Source organism: Bos grunniens, chromosome 10 (assembly GCF_055505025.1).
Source record: "Bos grunniens cultivar Pamir isolate PY7600 chromosome 10, Bosgru_T2T1.0, whole genome shotgun sequence".
NCBI classification, from domain to species: Eukaryota; Metazoa; Chordata; class Mammalia; order Artiodactyla; family Bovidae; genus Bos; species Bos grunniens.
In genome coordinates, this window is record NC_141174.1 from 31,581,760 (window position 1) to 31,600,148 (window position 18,389).

The 18,389-nt window shown below is 41.5% G+C and overlaps 1 protein-coding gene across 1 annotated transcript in view; it reads left to right on the forward strand.

Moving 5' to 3' along the window:
- Positions 1 to 18,389, forward strand: part of CCDC175 (coiled-coil domain containing 175) — a 74,241-nt gene that overhangs the window by 11,271 nt on the left and 44,581 nt on the right. The window contains exons 5-7 of the mRNA XM_086320466.1: positions 1,588 to 1,816; positions 13,615 to 13,737; positions 17,471 to 17,580. Of these exons, the coding sequence (XP_086176592.1) occupies positions 1,588 to 1,816; positions 13,615 to 13,737; positions 17,471 to 17,580 (462 nt within the window). The remainder of the gene's footprint in view (positions 1 to 1,587; positions 1,817 to 13,614; positions 13,738 to 17,470; positions 17,581 to 18,389) is intronic.

An 18,389-nucleotide genomic window follows, 5' to 3' on the forward strand; every position in this document is an offset into this window, starting at 1 on the left:
GGTCCTCCCCTGGACAGTCCTCAAAACCTGGGCACATGCAAGCTTTTCAGGGGTTGGGGAAGGGGATTTCCTCAGGTCCTGAGAATTGGGAGACCAACCCATCTCAATATACCTAGTCAGGTGTATTGATTTGATATGTTTTGCTTTGCTTCCTTATGGCTACTCAATCCTTAGTTTGCTTCATTCTTAGCAGGCTTCCTCTACTAAACCTACAAAATACCCATTATTTGACACCATCTAACCTGGTATTCTTTCAATTGCCTTTCTGTGGTGGAGTTAATTCTGGAAAATAAACTTACCAACAACCTGTTTCTATTTTCCTGAGCCTTTGCCCACAATCCCCCCAAACTTAAGTGTTTAGCTTTGGAGATTAGAAGAAAGTCTTTACATTGCAGGAGATTTGAAAAAAGGAAAACAGAGAAATGGCATCACTGTTCTTCCTCCAAATCTTTTATTGTCATTCCTGGGGCAGATGTTTCTCACAATCTTAGGGTCTCCTTCAGGTGGGAGTGGCTAGCAATGAATATGTAAGGTTAACCTCTCCTCTTGAACTCAGATTCGGCTATGGCTGTGAGAAGATAGGGCTTCCCAGGTGACTCAGTGGTAAAGAATTCATCTGAGATGCAGAAGACACAAGAGATGCCACGAGTTCAATCCTTGGGTCAGGAAAATCCCCTGGAGGACGGCATGGCAACCCACTCCAGTGTTCTTGCTTTGGAGAATCCCATGGACAGAGGAGCCTGGCAGGCTATAGTCCATAGGGTCACACAGAGTCAGACACGACTGAAGCGACTGAGTACACACAAATGTGAGGAGTTAAGAGAGTTTAAATTAGATTTTAAACACCCTCTGAACCATGAAGACAGACTCAGATCCCTCTTCCCCAATTCCATCCTTCAGAGGGGGATTAGGTTTCTCCTGGACATTCTATGCAGGGCAATGGCATCAGAAGGTGACTAGAAGAGTGGTGGGATGTTTATCTATCTTTGGCTTAAGTATGTATCTCACGATGATAAGGTAGTCATGGCAAAGTTACATATCAAATCTTTGTCCAGCGAGATTCCACTTGCCTGTTCAAAATGGTTTTTGAATCATTGTAAGCTTTAAACCAAAATATCCCATAGTAACTACCTGGTATATGAAGATGGCTGGGGTGAGGCGGGACCCCAAGACACTTTGGCAGTGATAAAGAGTTGCAAGATGGATACCGTGTTTCCGTCTGTCCTTCGTCTCAACCAAGTTTAGGCCATGACAAATACAACTCTAAAATAAGCCAGTCCAGGTTCGATGCACAGTACTGGATGCTTGGGGCTGGTGCACTGGGACGACCCAGAGGGAGGGTAGGGGAGGGAGGAGGGAGGAGAGTTCAGAATGGGGAACGCGGGTGTACCTGTGGTGGATTCATTTCGATATTTGGCAGAACTAATACAATATTGTAAAGTTTTAAAAATAAAATTAAAAAAATAAAATAAAATAAGTGTCCCTTAAGTTTCCCTCTCTATGGTGGTTCATCTCATCAAACAGACTTTAAATTTCTTTCTGGAAAAAGCCATTCTTTTTATGCCAAGAAGGATTCTTTTTCTCTAGTGAAAGGCAAGAGGAGCTAGCGAAGCATTATGGAAAGATTGTCCTGTCAGTCAACCACGCAATGAAAGAAAAAGCCACTACCACTATTTACATCAATGAGACTTATACCAAAATTAATTTGGAGAAAAAAGAACTTGAATTGCAAAAAACCTATATTCAAGAAATAGAGGAGCAAATAGAAAGAGAAAGAGCAGAATATTTGAAGAAAAAGGAAAAACTGAATCAAGAGGTAAGTGGTATGATTTTTTTTTTAAATAGAGAATTGTACAGAATTGAAGCAAGATATGAGAAATAACGTATTTGCCCTTGAAGATAGCAAGTGTTCCCATGGTATCTTCTGCAGGAATAGAGCAGAGGCTCCAGGACACTGGAGCCCGTGGGGGAGATTGATTTGTCCCACGATCTCAGTTCATGGGAAAGAATACAAGTGATAATGATGGCAACACTGGGGTGGCCCCTTGCTTATATGCAGCCCTATAGGAAGTAGAAATTTGCTTCCGTGCCATTTGGTTGTCTTTGACAGTTCTGAGGCCCTGTTTCTGTGGATAGGATCAGTGAGTTCAGCTCTGCTGGAAATGATGCGGAAACTTGGCCTCTATGCGCTGTCACCGAATTGAATCTTGGAAACAGAGTTTTGGGTGAAGAAGAAAAGAATAGCTTTATTGCTTTGCCAACAAAAGGTAACCACAGTGGGCTGATGCCCTCAAAATCATGTGTCCTAAGCCAGTGAGGAGGGAGTCTTTTGGTCAAGGGAAGGATTGCAGACAAGGATCAGGGTGCACATGGGGGTCTACATTCCTTCAATCCAGAGGTTATCTGGCCTGGCATCAGGTGGTCTTGTGATGGCTTCTGTGATTCTCAAGGTTATTGAACTGTGACCTTCTCTCTGAAATGAAAAATGCTTCAACAAGTAGTTAATTATATCCATGGAAAAGAAATGCAAAAAAAGCAAAATGGCTGTCCGGGGAGGCCTTACAAATAGCTGAAAAAAGAAGAGAAGCAAAAAGCAAAGGAGAAAAGGAAAGATAAAAGCATCTGAATGCAGAGTTCCAAAGAATAGCAAGAAGAGATAAGAAAGCCTTCCTCAGCGATCAATGCAAAGAAATAGAGGAAAACAGCAGAATGGGAAAGACTAGAGATCTCTTCAAGAAAATTAGAGATACCAAGAGAACATTTCATGCAAAGATGGGCTCGATAAAGGACAGAAATGGTTTGGACCTAACAGAAGCAGAAGATATTAAGAAGAGGTGGCAAGAATACACAGAAGAACTGTACAAAAAAGATCTTCATGACCCAGATAATCACGATGGTGTGATCACTGACCTAGAGCCAGACATCCTGGAATGTGAAGTCAAGTGGGCCTTAGAAAGCATCACTATGAACAAAGCTAGTGGAGGTGATGGAATTCCCGTTGAGCTATTTCAAATCCTGAAAGATGATGCTGTGAAAATGCTGCACTCAATATGCCAGCAAATTTGGAAAACTCAGCAGTGGCCACAGGACTGGAAAAGGTCAGTTTCATTCCAATCCCAAAGAAAAGCAATGCCAAAGAATGCTCAAACTACTGCACAATTGCACTCATCTCACACGCTAGGAAAGTAATGCTCAAAATTCTCCAAGCCAGGCTTCAGGAATACGTGAACCATGAACTTCCAGATGTTCAAGCTGGTTTTAGAAAAGGAAGAGGAACCAGAGACCAAATTGCCAACATCTGCTGGATCATGGAAAAAGCAAGAGAGTTCCAGAAAAACATCTATTTCTGCTTTATTGACTATGCCAAAGCCTTTGACTGTGTGGATCACAATAAACTGTGGAAAATTCTCAAAGAGATGGGAATACCAGACCACCTGATCTGCCTCTTGAGAAATTTGTATGCAGGTCAGGAAGCAACAGTTAGAACTGGACATGGAACAACAGACTGGTTCCAAATAGGAAAAGGAGTACATCAAGGCTGTATATTGTCACCCTGCTTATTTAACTTATATGCAGAGTACATCATGAGAAATCCTGGACTGGAAGAAACACAAGCTGGAATCAAGATTGCTGGGAGAAATATCAATAACCTCAGATATACAGATGCCACCACCCTTATGGCAGAAAGTGAAGAGGAACTAAAAACCTCTTGATGAAGGTGAAAAAGGAGAGTGAAAAAGTTGGCTTAAAGCTCAACATTCAGAAAACGAAGATCATGGCATCTGGTCCCATCACTTCATGGGAAATAGATGGGGAAACAGTAGAAACAGTGTCAGACTTTATTTTTCTGGGCTCCAAAATCACTACAGATGGTGACTGCAGCCATGAAATTAAAAGATGCTTACTCCTTGGAAGGAAAGTTATGACCAACCTAGATAGCATATTCAAAAGCAGAGACATTATTTTGCCAACAAAGGTCCATCTAGTCAAGGCTATGGTTTTTCCAGTGGTCATGTATGGATGTGAGAGTTAGACTGTGAAGAAGGCTGAACGCCGAAGAATTGATGCTTTTGAACTGTGGTGTTGGAGAAGACTCTTGAGAGTCCCTGGACTGCAAGGAGATCCAACCAGTCCATTCTGAAGGAGATCAGCCCTGAGATTCCTTTGGAAGGACTGATGCTAAAGCTGAAACTCCAGTACTTTGGCTACCTCATGCCAAGTGTTGACTCATTGGAAAAGACTGTGATGCTGGGAAGGATTGGGGACAGGAGGAGAAGGGGATGACAGAAGATGAGATGGCTGGATGGCATCACTGACTCGATGGACGTGAGTCTGAGTGAACTCCGGGAGTTGGTGATGGACAGGGAGGCCTGGCGTGCTGTGATTCATGGGGTCACAAAGAGTCGGACACGACTGAGCGACTGAACTGAACTGAACTTACTTGATGAGGACTCCAGTTCTGTGTAAGAGCTCAAAGATACTGTTTTGTTTATCTCTTGAGGAATCACATCCTTGCCTCAAGGCTGCACTATTGTTTCCTACTGCTCCTCCCTTGTTCCTGCATCTCCTCCCTTCCTTGATATAGCAACTGTTTGAACTGCCTTTTGGAACCCAGGGAAGGTCATGGAAGCTGTTGAGTTCAGTTCAGTTCAGTTCAGTTGCTCACTTGTGTCCAACTCTTTGTGACCCCATGGACTGCAGCACACCAGGCTCCCTGTCCATCACCAACTCACAGAGCTTGCTCCAACTCATGTCCATTGAGTCGGTGATGCCATCCAAACATACTCTCTTCCCATTCTTCTCTTGCCTTCAATCATTCCTAGCATCACGGTCTTTTCCAGTGAGTCAGTTCTTTGCATCAGGTGGCCAAAGAATTGGAGCTTCAGCTTCAGCATCAGTTCAGTTCAGTTCAGTCACTCAGTTGTGTCTGACTCTTTGCGACCCCATGGACTGCAGCATGCCAGGCCTCCCTGTCCATCACCAACTCTCGGAGTTTACTCAAACTCATGTCGATTGAGTCAGTGATGCCATCCAACCATCTCATCCTCTGTCCTTTGCTTTTCCTCCCACCTTCGATCTTTCTCAGCATCAGGGTCTTTTCAAATGAGTCAGTTCTTCACATCAGATGGCCAAAATATTGGAGTTTCAGCTTCAGCATCAGTGAATATTCAGGACAGAGTTCTTTTAGGATGGACTGGTTGGATCTCCTTGCAGTCCAAGGGACTCTCAAGAGTCTTCTCCAACACCACAGTTCAGAAGCATCAATTATTGAGAGCTCAGCTTTCTTTATAGTCCAACTCTCAAATCCATACATGACTACTGGAAAAACCATAGCTTTGATTAGATGGACCTTTGTTGGCAAAGTAATGTCTCTGCTTTTGAATATGCTGTCTAGGTGGGTCATAACTTTCCTTCCAAGGTGTAAGCATCTTTTAATTTCATGGCTGCAGTCACCATCTGTGGTGATTTTGGAGCCCCCCAAAATAAAGTCTCTCACTGTTTCCACTGTTTCCCCATCTATTTGCCATGAAGTGATGGAACTGGATGCCATGATCTTCGTTTTCTGAATGTTGAGCTTTAAGCCAACTTTTTCACTCTCCTCTTTCACTTTCATCAAGAGGCTCTTTAGTTCTTCTTCACTTTCTGCCATGAGGGGGTGGCATCTGCATATCTGAGGTTATTGATATTTCTCCAGGCAATCTTGATTCCAGATTGTGCTTCATCCAGCCCAGGATTTCTCATGATGTACTCTGCATATAAAATAATAAGCAGGGTGACAATATACATTCTTGACATACTCCCTTTCCTATTTGGAACCAGTGCCTTGTTCCTTGTCTAGTTCTGACTCTTGCTTCCTGACCTGCATACAGATTTCTCAAGATGCAATCAGGTGGTCTGGTATTCCCATCTCTTGAAGAATTTTCCACAGTTTATTGTGATCCACACAGTCAAAGGCTTTGGCATAGTCAATAAAGCAGAAGTAGATGTTTTTCTGGAACTCTCTTGCTTTTTTGATGATCTAGTGGGTGTTGGCAATTTGATCTCTGTTTCCTCTGCCTTTTCTAAATCCAGCTTGAACATCTGGAAATTCAGAGTTTACATACTGTTGAAGCCTGCCTTGGAGAATTTTCAGCATTACTTTACTAGCGTGTGAGATGAGTGCAATTGTACAGTACTTTGAGAATTCTTTGGTGTTGCCTTTCTTTGGGATTGAAATGAAAACTGACCTTTTCCAGTTCTGTGGCCACTGCTGAGTTTTCCAAATTTGCTGGCATATTGAGTGCAGCACTTTCACAGCATCCTCTTTTAGAATTTGGAATAACTCAACTGAAATTCCATCACCTCCACTAGTTTTGTTCATAGTGATGCTTCCTAAGACCCACTTGACTTCACATTCCAGGATGTCTGGCTCTAGGTGAGTGATCACACCATCGTGATTATCTGGGTCATGAAAATCTTTTTTGTACAGTTCTTCTGTGTATTCTTTCCACCTCTTCTTAATATCTTCTGCTTCTGTTGGGTCCATACCATTTCTATCCTCTATTGTGCCCATCTTTGCATGAAATGTTCCCTTGGTATCTCTAATTTTCTTGAAGAGATCTCTAGTCTTTCCCATTCTATTGTTTTCCTCTATTCTTTGCATTGATCCCTGAGGAAGGCTTTCTTATCTCTCCTTTCTATTCTTTGGAACTGTGAATTCAAATGGGTATTTCCTTCCTTTTCTCCTTTGCCTTTCACTTCTCTTGTTTTCTCAGCTATTTGTAAGGCTTCCTCAGACAACCATTTTGCCTTTTGCATTTCTTTTTATTGGGGATGGTCTTGATCACTGCCTCCTGTACAATGTCATGAACCTCCATCCATTGTTCTTCTGGTACTCTGTCTATCAGATCTAATCCCTTGAATCTATTTGTTATTTCCACTGTATAATCATAATTGATTTGATTTAGGTCATACCTGAATGGCCTAGTGGTTTTCCCTACTTTCTTCAATTTAAATCTGAACTTGGCAATAAGGAGTTCATGATCTGAGCCACAGTCAGCTCCCTGTCTTGTTTTTTTTTTTTTTTTTTGCTGACTGTATAGAGTGTCTCCATCTTTGGCTGCAACCTGATTTCAGTATTGACCATCTGGTAATGTCCATGTGTAGAGTTTTCTTTTGTGTTGTTGGAAGAGGGTGTTTGCTATGACCACTGCATTCTCTTGGCAAAACTCTTTTAGCCTTTGACCTGCTTCATTCTGTACTCCAAGGCCAAGTTTGCCTTGTTACTCCAGGTATTTCTTGACTTCCTACTTTTGCATTCTATTTCCCTATAATGAAAAGGACATATTTTGGACGGGTTAGTTCTAGAAGGTCATGTAGGTCTTCATAGAACCGTTCAACTTCAGCTTCTTCAGCATTACTGGTCAGGGCATAGACTTGAATTACTGTGATATTGATTGGTTTGCCTTGGAAATGAACAGAAATCATTCTGTTGTTTTTAAGACTGCATCTAAGTACTGTGTTTCAGACTCTTTTGTTGAATATTTTGGCTACTCCATTTCTTCTAAGGGATTCTTGTCTACAATAGTAGATATAATGGTCATCTGAGTTAAATTCACCCATTCCAGTCCATTTTAGTTTGCTGATTCCTAAAATGTCAATGTTCACTCTTGCCATCTCCTGCTTGACCACTTCCAATTTGCTTTGATTCGTGGACCTAACATTCCAGGTTCCTATGCAACATTGCTCTTTACAGCATCGGACTTTACTTCTATCACCAGTCACATCCATAACTGGGTGTTGTTTTTGCTTTGGCTCCATCTCTTCATTCTTTCTGGACTTATTTCTCCACTGATTTCCAGTAGCATATTGGGCACCTACCAACCTGGGGAGTTCATCCTTCAGTGTCCTATCTTTTTGCCTTTTCCTACTTTTCATAGGGTTCTCAAGGCAAGAATACTGAAGTGGTTTGCCATTCCCTTCTCCAGTGAACCATGTTTTGTCAGAACTCTTCACCATGACCCGTCTGTCTTGGGTGGCCCTACACAGCATGGCTCCTAGTTTCACTGAGTTAGACAAGGCTGTGATCCATGTGATCAGATTGGTTAGTTTTCTGTGATTTTGGTTTTCAGTCTGTCTGCCTTCTGATAGAGAAGGATAAGAGGCTTATGGAAGCTTCTTGATGGGAGAGACTGACTGAGGGGGAAACAGAAAACAGAAACAGTCTTGTTCTCATGGGCGGGGCCATGCTCAGTAAATCTTTAATCCAATTTTCTGTTGATGGGTGGAGCTGTGTTCCCTCCCTGTTATTTACCTGGGTCCAAACTATTGTGCCATTAATGAAGATAATGGCCTTCAAAAGGTCCCATGCATGCACTGGTACACTCAGTGCCCCCAACCCTGCAGCAGGCAACCACTGACCCATGCCTCCATGGGAGACTCCTGGACACTCCCGGGCAAGTCTCAGTCAGTCTCTTGTGGGGTTTCTGCTCCTTTCTCCTGGGTAGTGGTGCACACAAGGTTCTGTTTGTGCCCCCCAAGAGTCTATTTCCTCAGTCTTGTGTAAGTTCTGGAAGCTCTATGGTGGGGTTAATGGGCAACCTCCTTCAAGAGGGCTTATGCCATACTCAAGTCTGCTGCACCCAGAGCCCCTGCTTCTGCAGCATTCCACTGCTGACCCATACCTCCATAGGAGACACTCAAACATAGTTCTGTCTCAGTCTCCGTGCGGTCTCTGGATCCTGGTGCACACAAGATTGGTTTGAGCCCTCTGAGCCTCACTGGCAGGTATGCGGTTTGATTCTAAACATGATTTCGCCCCTCCTACCATCTTGCTGGGGCTTCTCCTTTGCCCTTGGATGTGGGATATCTCCTCAAAGTCACTCTAGTGCTGCATGGCTGTTTTGGGTGAGGGGTGGGGATTTTCAGAAATTTGGTCACTGCCCGCTTTCTGGCTTTTTATGGTCAGCTTTCAAATTGTCATGGCACTTGTGGGTGTGTCATTTAGCATATGCTAATATATTACAATGAGCCTATAAAGAGGCTCGAGGTCAACTGAAAGTCAAATTTTCTGCCATCCTGGGCCTATCCAGTTTAACCAGTTTTTGTAGTATCCTGTTTTTCTCCATGGCTTTGTCCCCTGCCCTCTTTGTTCTTGTCTCAATTTGGTTCTGTGATTGTTTCCATGATGTATGCAAAGTTGCTTCAGTTGTGTCTGACTCTTTGTGACCCTATGGACCATAGCCTGCCAGGCTCCTCTGTCCATGGGATACTCCAGTTATGAGTACTGGAGTGGGTTGCCATGCCCTCCTCCAGGGGATCTTCCTAACTCAGGGATTGAACCCACAACTCTTACATCTCCTGCATTAGCAGGCAAGTTCTTTACCACTAGCACCACCTTTTTTCATGATAAGACTATGCATAGGTTCCAGTTGGGTCTGAGAGTTTTTATCCTTTAAAGCACCTATGTCTTCAGAAACAGTTTTACACTAAAACCATGGATTTTTTTTCTTTTTTTTTTAAGTGTAAATAGCTCAGTCTTAGTCATCCTCAGAACAAGTGCTTTTGTGAAGTCATTGACAAGGGGTCCCTTGGGCAGTCTGCAACCACTAACCAAAATTTGTAAAAGGTCGATCTCCATGGACCTTTTCAGGGGATGAAGCCATTGTCAGCCTGCACTGCCGTGCTGAGTCAACTGAAATCCGTGGCTCCTGTCATTGGGCTAGACCTTGCTTGGATTTATTGTTATTACAGTGAAATAGTATCAGAATAATAAGAACCAAAAGCGGTGTTTCCTCTTTTCTTTCTCTACCCGCAACAATGCTGAGAGGACTTCTTTTCACCCACTGTTTCCAGCCCTCTGCTTGACTCTGAGCAGTCCAGAACCCCCACACTGGAGAGGCTCACTGAAGTTACAGGGGTAAAAAGCGGGATGTGTCTGCATGGGCACAGCTTGAGGGATGATGTGCAGGGCAGTGTAGGTGGGGAGTGGGGAGAGCCTTGTCTCTCTTTTTTTTTTTTTTTTACTTCTGCTGGGGCTGAAACAATGGTCAGTGGTGGCCTGAGTACTACTGACATTTGCCCACCAGAAGGAAGACTCCACCAGGCAGGGATTTTGTCTGTCTTTTTGTTGCTGAATTCTAGCACCATGATGGGTGCCTGGCATACCTTGCGTGTAGTAGACACTCTATAATATTACTGTATTGAATGATTGAGTTTCTAACTTCATTTTAAGCCCTTGAGAGAAGTTTCCACCCTCTTCCATCCCTTCCTATTCTTTAATATAAATATAATATATTATATAAAATATGTATATTACATAAAATTTTTAAAAGGAAGCCCAGAGGGACTTCAGATTGAGAATTTGAGAACATCATAGGTTCTCCTTCCTTTTGTGGATAGTGTTTCTCAGTCAAAAGCACTAATTAAACGAATAAGTGTGGCTTTACAAAAACAGGTAGTGGCTGGATTTGGCCAACAGGTAGTGGTTTGCCTACCCTTGGTCTAGTGCCCTGGGAGAAAAGGAAACGCATTAGAGTACTCAGATGCAAATAGCAAAAGCCCTGACTCAAACTTGCTTAAATGGTAAGGGCATTTATCATCTTACACAGTAGGAATTCCCAAGGTAGGGCAGACTCCAGAACTAGCTAATTCAGTGGCTCATCCCTCTTCCATCTTTCATTTTAAGGCTGCTTTCCCTTATCATCACAAGATGCCTGCCAGTGACAACTGGACTATATGCTTCATATTCACATAGAAGAAGAAAACCTTTCCCAACCAGGGACATAAGTCTTCTTGCCAGGTTAAGATAGTGCCCACCCCAGAATACTAATGGATCCTAAGGGAATGCATGTACTAGTGGGCTAGACCAGCTAGGGTGGATGTTAAGGAGTCAACCACTGATGCTCACTAAATACACGTCATATGCCATGGTAACAGCTTGTTAATTCCCTTTATTTCCAATAAGAAAGGAAAACCTGTTTACAGCTGTCAGAGTCTTCAAACCCATAAGATCTCCTCTAACACAAAACAGAATTGTTTTTACTAATATTATTTCTATAATTGCAAGACTTTAGGAGAAGATTTAAGCAAAAGAATGAGGACAGAATATCAATTTTCAACAAAATTTATTATCACCAAGTTTCATTTAATGCACCTGTGCTCTGGTGCAGAGATAATTGATAATGATCACATTCATTCAGAGTAGCCAGTTTGAGTGAATTGGCTGATGACTGATGGAAAACCACACCACTGTACATTTTCATTAATTCTTTAATACTAAGTTAAATATGCTTTCTCAGGCCTTACTACTCACTTGCCTTGCTCTTGATAATTCATCTTGCCAACAAATCCATGATGTGTTTGATTTTGATAAGAAGGTGACTTATTTAAGTAGGATCTGACAGGTAATCACAATATGTTTGATCTTAGTAAAATTGTTATTTATCCTGTTAATGAAAATAGTCAATAAACAAAATCTATAATAAGAACAGAAAAGAGTTTTATTTGAGCCTAACTAAGAACTAGTTCAGAAACCAACTTCCCAGATTACTCCAAGGAGCTGTTCTGGAGAAGCAGGGTTTTCAGCACAGTTTTATATCTTGTCAGAACAAAGACAACTGAACAAGTCAGAGTTACATTTCTTCAACGTTCTGAAAAAGAAAAATAAAGAACATACCAGCACCTGGGGAGGGAGTCTTATCATCAAAGGAGTAACAGCATACTTAGCATCCCAGGAAGAGGGACATTTAATCTTTATTTTTAACACAAATTTTCTTTACTTATTAATATTTCCTTTTCTTAAATAGTTACAGCTGATGTAGAATGCAGGTATGATAGACCACAAAAAGGCTATTTTAGTTAGCATAAAATTCAGGTTAGCTGACGTATATAAGCCAGAGTGACTTCCTTATATCTCAATATGTGAAAATTTATCAGTCCCCAACAGGTTGGTGACCCCTCTCTATTCCTTTGCCCAGTGTCGCAAATGCCAGTCAAACGAAACAGGGTTCAGTATAGCAAATCAGAAACTCAATTCATTAAGGAACAGAGAAGAGAGAGCTTGTGCTCTAAATACACCATCTTCCTGAAGGAAGGAGAGTAAACGAATTCTGAGGAGTAGGAGTTAGCAGTCATCAGGGCTCTAGGAAAGGGGCGGAGATTTATAGAACCAGGGCGGCTGGAGCATGCGCCGTCTTTCATGCTTCCTTGCACAGGGCATGAGTTGCGCCTCCTGCTGCTGCTGCTGCTTCTAAGTCGCTTCAGTCGTGTCCGACTCTGTGTGACCCCATAGACGGCAGCCCACCAGGCGCCGCCGTCCCTGGGATTCTCCAGGCAAGAACACTGGAGTGGGTTGCCATTTCCTTCTCCAGTGCATGAAAGTGAAAAGAGAAAGTGAAGTCTCTCAGTCCTGTCCGACTCTTAGTGACCCCATGGACTGCGGCCCACCAGGCTCCTCCGTCCATGGGATTTTCCAGGCAAGAATACTGGAGTGGGGTTCCATTGCCTTCTCCTGAGTTGTGCCTGCTGCTGCTGCTGCTGCTGCTGCTAAGTTGCTTCAGTCGTGTCCGACTCTGTGCGACCCCATAGACGGCAGCCCACCAGGATCCCCTGTCCCTGGGATTCTCCAAGCTAGAACACTGGAGTGGGCTTCCTACAGAGTACAAATACCCTGTTTGGGCAGAGATCTTAACATGGTAAAGAAGCAAAGTTAACTTTCCGACACCTCAAGGTCTTATGTGCACAGGAAGGGCATTCCTGTGGTCAAGTCACACAGCCAGTTCAGGGCATTTGACCACTGAATATCTCTTAAGGCATAGCCACAAAGCATTTCTGCCAAATACCAGGTGCTTTTGAAACAGAGATAAATCAAAGCAAGGATCTTTTAGTTCTCGGAGCTGGTATGGGTGACACAATGTTAAGTTGTTCAGGGCTGTGAGCTGCCGTACCTTCAATAATTTTGGTTTTGGTCTGTTTTATTCCTCATTAAATAATGTGAATTTAAATTTCTGAACAATTCTTGATTCCTTCCTTTGCTCTCCTAATGTGCTGTAAATCTGTTTTTTTATTTTATATATTGTTGTATTTTACCAGTAAATTTTTTAATGTTTTACTAGTAAATTTTAGAACAAAAGCTACTTTTATAATTTGCTTTTAATGATCATTGTTTTTTTGTGACTTTAAATTTACTAGTTCAACATTTTATAATTACAGTTCGGTCTTTGTGATTTGTTATTTTTCCTTTGATGCTTCAAAATAAGCCCAAACGTGGTTGTTTTAATTTGATAAAATACTTAGGTTAAATATGGTATGAAAGTGAAGTCGCTCAGTTGTATCCGACTCTTTGCGACCCCATGGACTGTAGCCTATCAGGCTCCTCCATCCATGGGATTTTCCAGGCAAGAGTGCTGTGCTGGAGTGGATTGCCATTTCCTTCTCCAGGGGATCTTCCAGAGCCAGGAATCGAACCCTGGTCTCCTGCACTGTAGGCAGATGCTTTACCATCTGAGCTACCAGGGAAGCCCAAATATGGTATATGTAAATATGAATTAGGTTGGCAAAAATTTTTTAAAGGATTTCCTAACCTTTGTTGTCATCTTAAGCTTTCTGATTGGTTTATTATGTTTGTTAATACAGATTGAAGAATATAAAAAACTCTGTGAACTTAAGAGAAAGGAAACTTACGCAAAGAAGAAAGAATTGGATAAATTAAGGCTTACAATGACAAAAATGAGAGAAGCTGTTACTACGAGCACAGTGGTAAGAAAAAATAAAAACTGGTTTTTCATGTCTGACCACAGGCTTCTCAATATACACTGCCTTAAAAATAGCAGGAGTTTTTTAAAAAAAGGAGTTGATTTTAATTCATCTTCATGCCATTCTGGGGAGAATGTTTTGAGCATGTTAATGTTTTCTGACATATTATTTAAAGTGTCATAGTGCAGTTATGTTTTCTTCAGGAATATGATGAAAAGAAGTAAGTTTGAAATTCCTTAGGTATAAATTGCATTTAATGGACTGCCCAACCCAGAAATTGAACCCAGGTCTCCTTCAGTGCAGGCAGATGCTTTACTGACTGAGCTACGCATGAAGTCCCTTTAATGGGCCAAAATACTATAAAACTGGTTTTAAAAAACACATATAGAACTGACCAAATGCATACAGAATCTTATGTAATGTTTCTGTGAGATTGCTTTATTCTGTATAACAAAGTGAATAACCATGGACAGGTTCCTTATTTCTGAATATGTGATAATCAAACAGAATTTGGGCTGTCCATTTATACTGAGTACAAGAACATTAATATGCACTTTTACTTTTAAAAATTGATAACACTGATTGAAAAAGCCAGTACTGTGGTAGTCAGTACTTTAAAATGAGAGTTATCCTCATTTTAAAGATGAGAAAACTGATCTTATGGAGGTGACTATAGTTGAAGAGGTCAATGCTGATACTACTTCTATGTTAATTAAAATAGAAACACCTGTAATCAATCATAATTAGTTGAATTAATGAGTCTTTAGTGATTTCTTCTCTCTGTTTTGAATTGTTGTTGTTTAGTCACTAAGTCATGTCTGATTCTTTGTGACCCCATGGACTGTGGCCCACCTGGTTCCTCTGTCCATGGGATTTTCTAGGCAAGAATACTGGAGTGGGTTGCCATTTACTGCTCTAGGGGATCTTTCCCATCCAGGGATTGAACCCACATCTCCTGCATCGGCAGGTGGATCCTTACTGCTGTGCCACCAGGGAAGTCCTCCATCTGTATTGAGAATTACATGTAAAACTACATGGGGCAATAGTAATACTAATATATATATAACATTTCTTATTAGAATGTTCAGTTAATTCCATTTATAGGGTAGTTCTGACCATTATGGGCTTTCCTGGTGACTCAGTGGTAAAGAATCTGCCTGCCAATGCAGGAGACATGGGTTTGATCCCTGGGTTGGGAAGATCCCCTGAAGGAGGAAATGGCAACCCATTCCCAATATTCTTGCCTGGAGAATACCTTGGACAGAGGAGCCTGGTGGGCTTCAGTCCATGGGGTCATGAAGAGTCGGACACAACTGATACCCATACTTTTTTCCTTGACCATTATAGTTACAATACATCTATTATGACATCCAGTTACAAAACATTAGTAAAACAAAAAATTTTCTCTGCATACAAAATCATTATCTGTTTTTTTCAAATATCAATGCAATAAGGAAGCATGAATCTAGCTAGGTTCAAAGGAGAAGATGGGTTGGATAAAACAGATTTTATCTGCATGCCTAAGCTCATATATTATGGCCTCATAAATTATGTCACACACATCACTTAGCTTGGAAAAATGAAGTATATGTTCCTTAACCTGTACTCCAAAGATCTCTACAACCGAATAAGACAAGGCTTGAGGTGTCAGGGATACTCACCTCAAGTGTCTCTCTCTCTTTAGTCGTGTCCGACTCTTGCAACCTCATGGACTATAGCCCACCAGACTCCTCTGTCCATGGGATCCTCCAGGCAAGAATCCTGGAGTGGGTTGCCATTTCCTTCTCCGGGGATCTTCCAGACCCAGGGATCAAACCTGGGTCTCCTCCTCTGCAGGCAGATTCTTTACCGACTGAGCTATGAGGAAAATCCAGTGTCTCTCTACCTCCCCGCAATCCAACACCCCACCCACCTTACTGGTGGAAAGTGAAAGTGAAGTTGCTCAGTCATGTCCGAACGACTCTTAGCGACCCCATGGACTGCAGCCCACCAGGCTCCTCCGTCCAAGGGATTTTCCAGGCAAGAGTACTGGAGTGGGGTGCCATTGCCTTCTCCTTACTGGTGGAGAATAGTGTTTAAAGCACAATGGCAGTATCACAGGGGCTTCCCAGGTGGTAAAGTGGTAAAGAACCCAGTGGTAAAGAACCAGCCTGCTAATTCAGACGAGATCGGGCGCCTTCAGGCTGAAACGGCCGGAGAGCCTGCTAATTCAGGATACACAGGTTTGATCCCTGGGTCAGTTAGATCCCCTGGAGTAGAAAATGGCAACGCCCTCCAGTATTCATGCCTGGAAAATTCCATGGACAGAGGATCCTGGAAGGCTACAGTTCATGGGGTCTTGAAAGAGTCAGACATGACTGAGCATGAGCTTCAGATACGTATCAGAGAAACCTGCATCTGAATCTTGGCTTTACTAACCCAGAGTTTCCTCGTCTATAATATGGAGGTCGTAGGACTGCCTACTTAGAGGACTTTTGTAGAGAAGGAATGAGGTCATGCCTATAAGGCTTTTAGCTGAGTGCTTTGTATTTGGTAAAGTTTGTTGTGGTTGATGTTGTTATTTCCTGAGATTAGAAAACAACATTTTGGCCATGAACTTGAGACTACTGGGAATTTAAAAGGTTCACCTTCATGTTGGTTCACCTTTGGTTTAGAAAACTCTGCAACCAGGTCAAGCTAATGTGATTCTGGCAGAAAAGAACAGTGTATGATTGCTTCTCAAGGTGCCCTACAGTCCAGGGTGAAGAGGTTAAAGGGCTAGAGGCAACGAAGATCAGGCTGGATGGGCCTTGAGCATATAGTCACTAATGATGATCAGTCAGAGTCCCTTGGACAATCTACTGGTTTTTGATGGCAGTTCTAGGATTTCAAACTCCTGTTAACTCTGGAACTATAGTCCACAAGTTCAGTCATGTGAGTGCTTTAGAGAAAAAAAGGAGTTTGGGGAGCTTTCACTCACCTGTCTCGTCTGACATGACTGGAGAGTGCCTCTACACCCCTGACACGTGTTCTCTGACCCCACATTGGTGTGCAGGATTGGGGGAAGTTAAATGATCTGCCCAGGGTAACTCCATGCAGTGAGCAAAGGAATCTGTTTAGCTTTCCTCTCAGCTCCACTTTCCCTCACAAGTGGAAATGCAGATCTAAGCTCCAATAAATTTGCCTTCCCTTTTCTTTTACTAAAACTGTGTTATAAAAATATCTGTTTCACTATGAATTTTCTTCACTCATAGTTCTTTCTTTTCATTATGCTAACATTTTTCATCATACCCAATTTTTCCATTTCCAAAATGCTGATTAAGTATTAAGAAAAAATCTTCAGCATGAACATAGCTATCAAATAAGGCAAAAGACCCAATTTGTTTTGACTTTTAAAATAATACTCATTCCAGTATCCTGGAATAACATTTTGAAAATAATTCTTAAAATGTATATTTAATTTTTAAAATGGTAGTCAAGATGAATTCATGTCTTTAAAGTTTTTTTTTTTTTAATAGTTTTTACATTCCTATTGCTGTAATTCATTTCTATCCCTCCCAAATTTTGTTTTCTTTTCTGATGATTTCAGGATTATTTCTGTCTCAGTTTGTTTTATAAAGAAACAAGTAATATAATGATTGATTTTTATTTTAACTAAAGGCACCCCCAATATAAAAGATGAATGGATGATACATGAATATTTAATGAATTGAACTGCTGTCATGAGTCATTTGATGATTTATTGAATTTTCAACAGGTTCTTAGTGATCACAATTTAGAATTAGCACGACTACAGGAATCAATAAGAGAGTGGGAACACAAGATTGAAGACATGAAGAAATCTTGTAAGATCCTGGAGGATAAAATGTAAGGATAATACCTTCTTTTCACTGAAGCATTTCTAGATGTGATGTTACTTTCATTAGAAAATTTTTTCTAATATTAGATGAAAATTATATTCTCTTAGTTTACTAAAGTTTCTGTGATTTTCAGCTTTACAGAACCACATCTTCATTTTGAAATTAACCAGTTTTTCAGATGATTAGGAGAAACAATTGAGGATGATATGTTTAATTTAGGAAGAGCGATTTGGGGGTATGGATTATCCTCCTTTCAGTTCCTTACTCCCTATAAATATGCCCCTGGAGGAAGGCATTGGTGTAACGCTACAAACTCACCTAACCATGCTGTTACAATTGTTGTTCATAGTCAAAGGGGACTTGCAGAACTTGAGAAAATACAGGGAAGCCTCAAGGCAAAAACTTTTACCCAAGGAATGGAAACCAGAAACATAAGAAAATATTCCTTCCATTTCAAAGGTCACAGTCTTTGCTTCCTTTTATTAACCTCTTTATCTACATGCTGTGTTGTCTTCTTGGTGAACCCGTGGCTAAGCATGGCCAATCTAAACACTCTGAGTTTACCTGGCACAGGTTCATCTACTTTAGAGACTGACTAACAGATTCTCCCAGGAGAATTCCCAGATTGCCCAACAAATACTGTTTAGCTCAGCTCTGGACAGGAAGGTGGGGTCTTTCAATATAAATACGGCTTCTGGGCTTACCCCTAGAGTTTGCGGCAGTTTAAAAGACAAATTGTGGTCTGAACAGTTTCCAAAAAAGGCATGTAATTTCACATATAGAATCCTATTATAATATGACTCTTTTCTACATAGG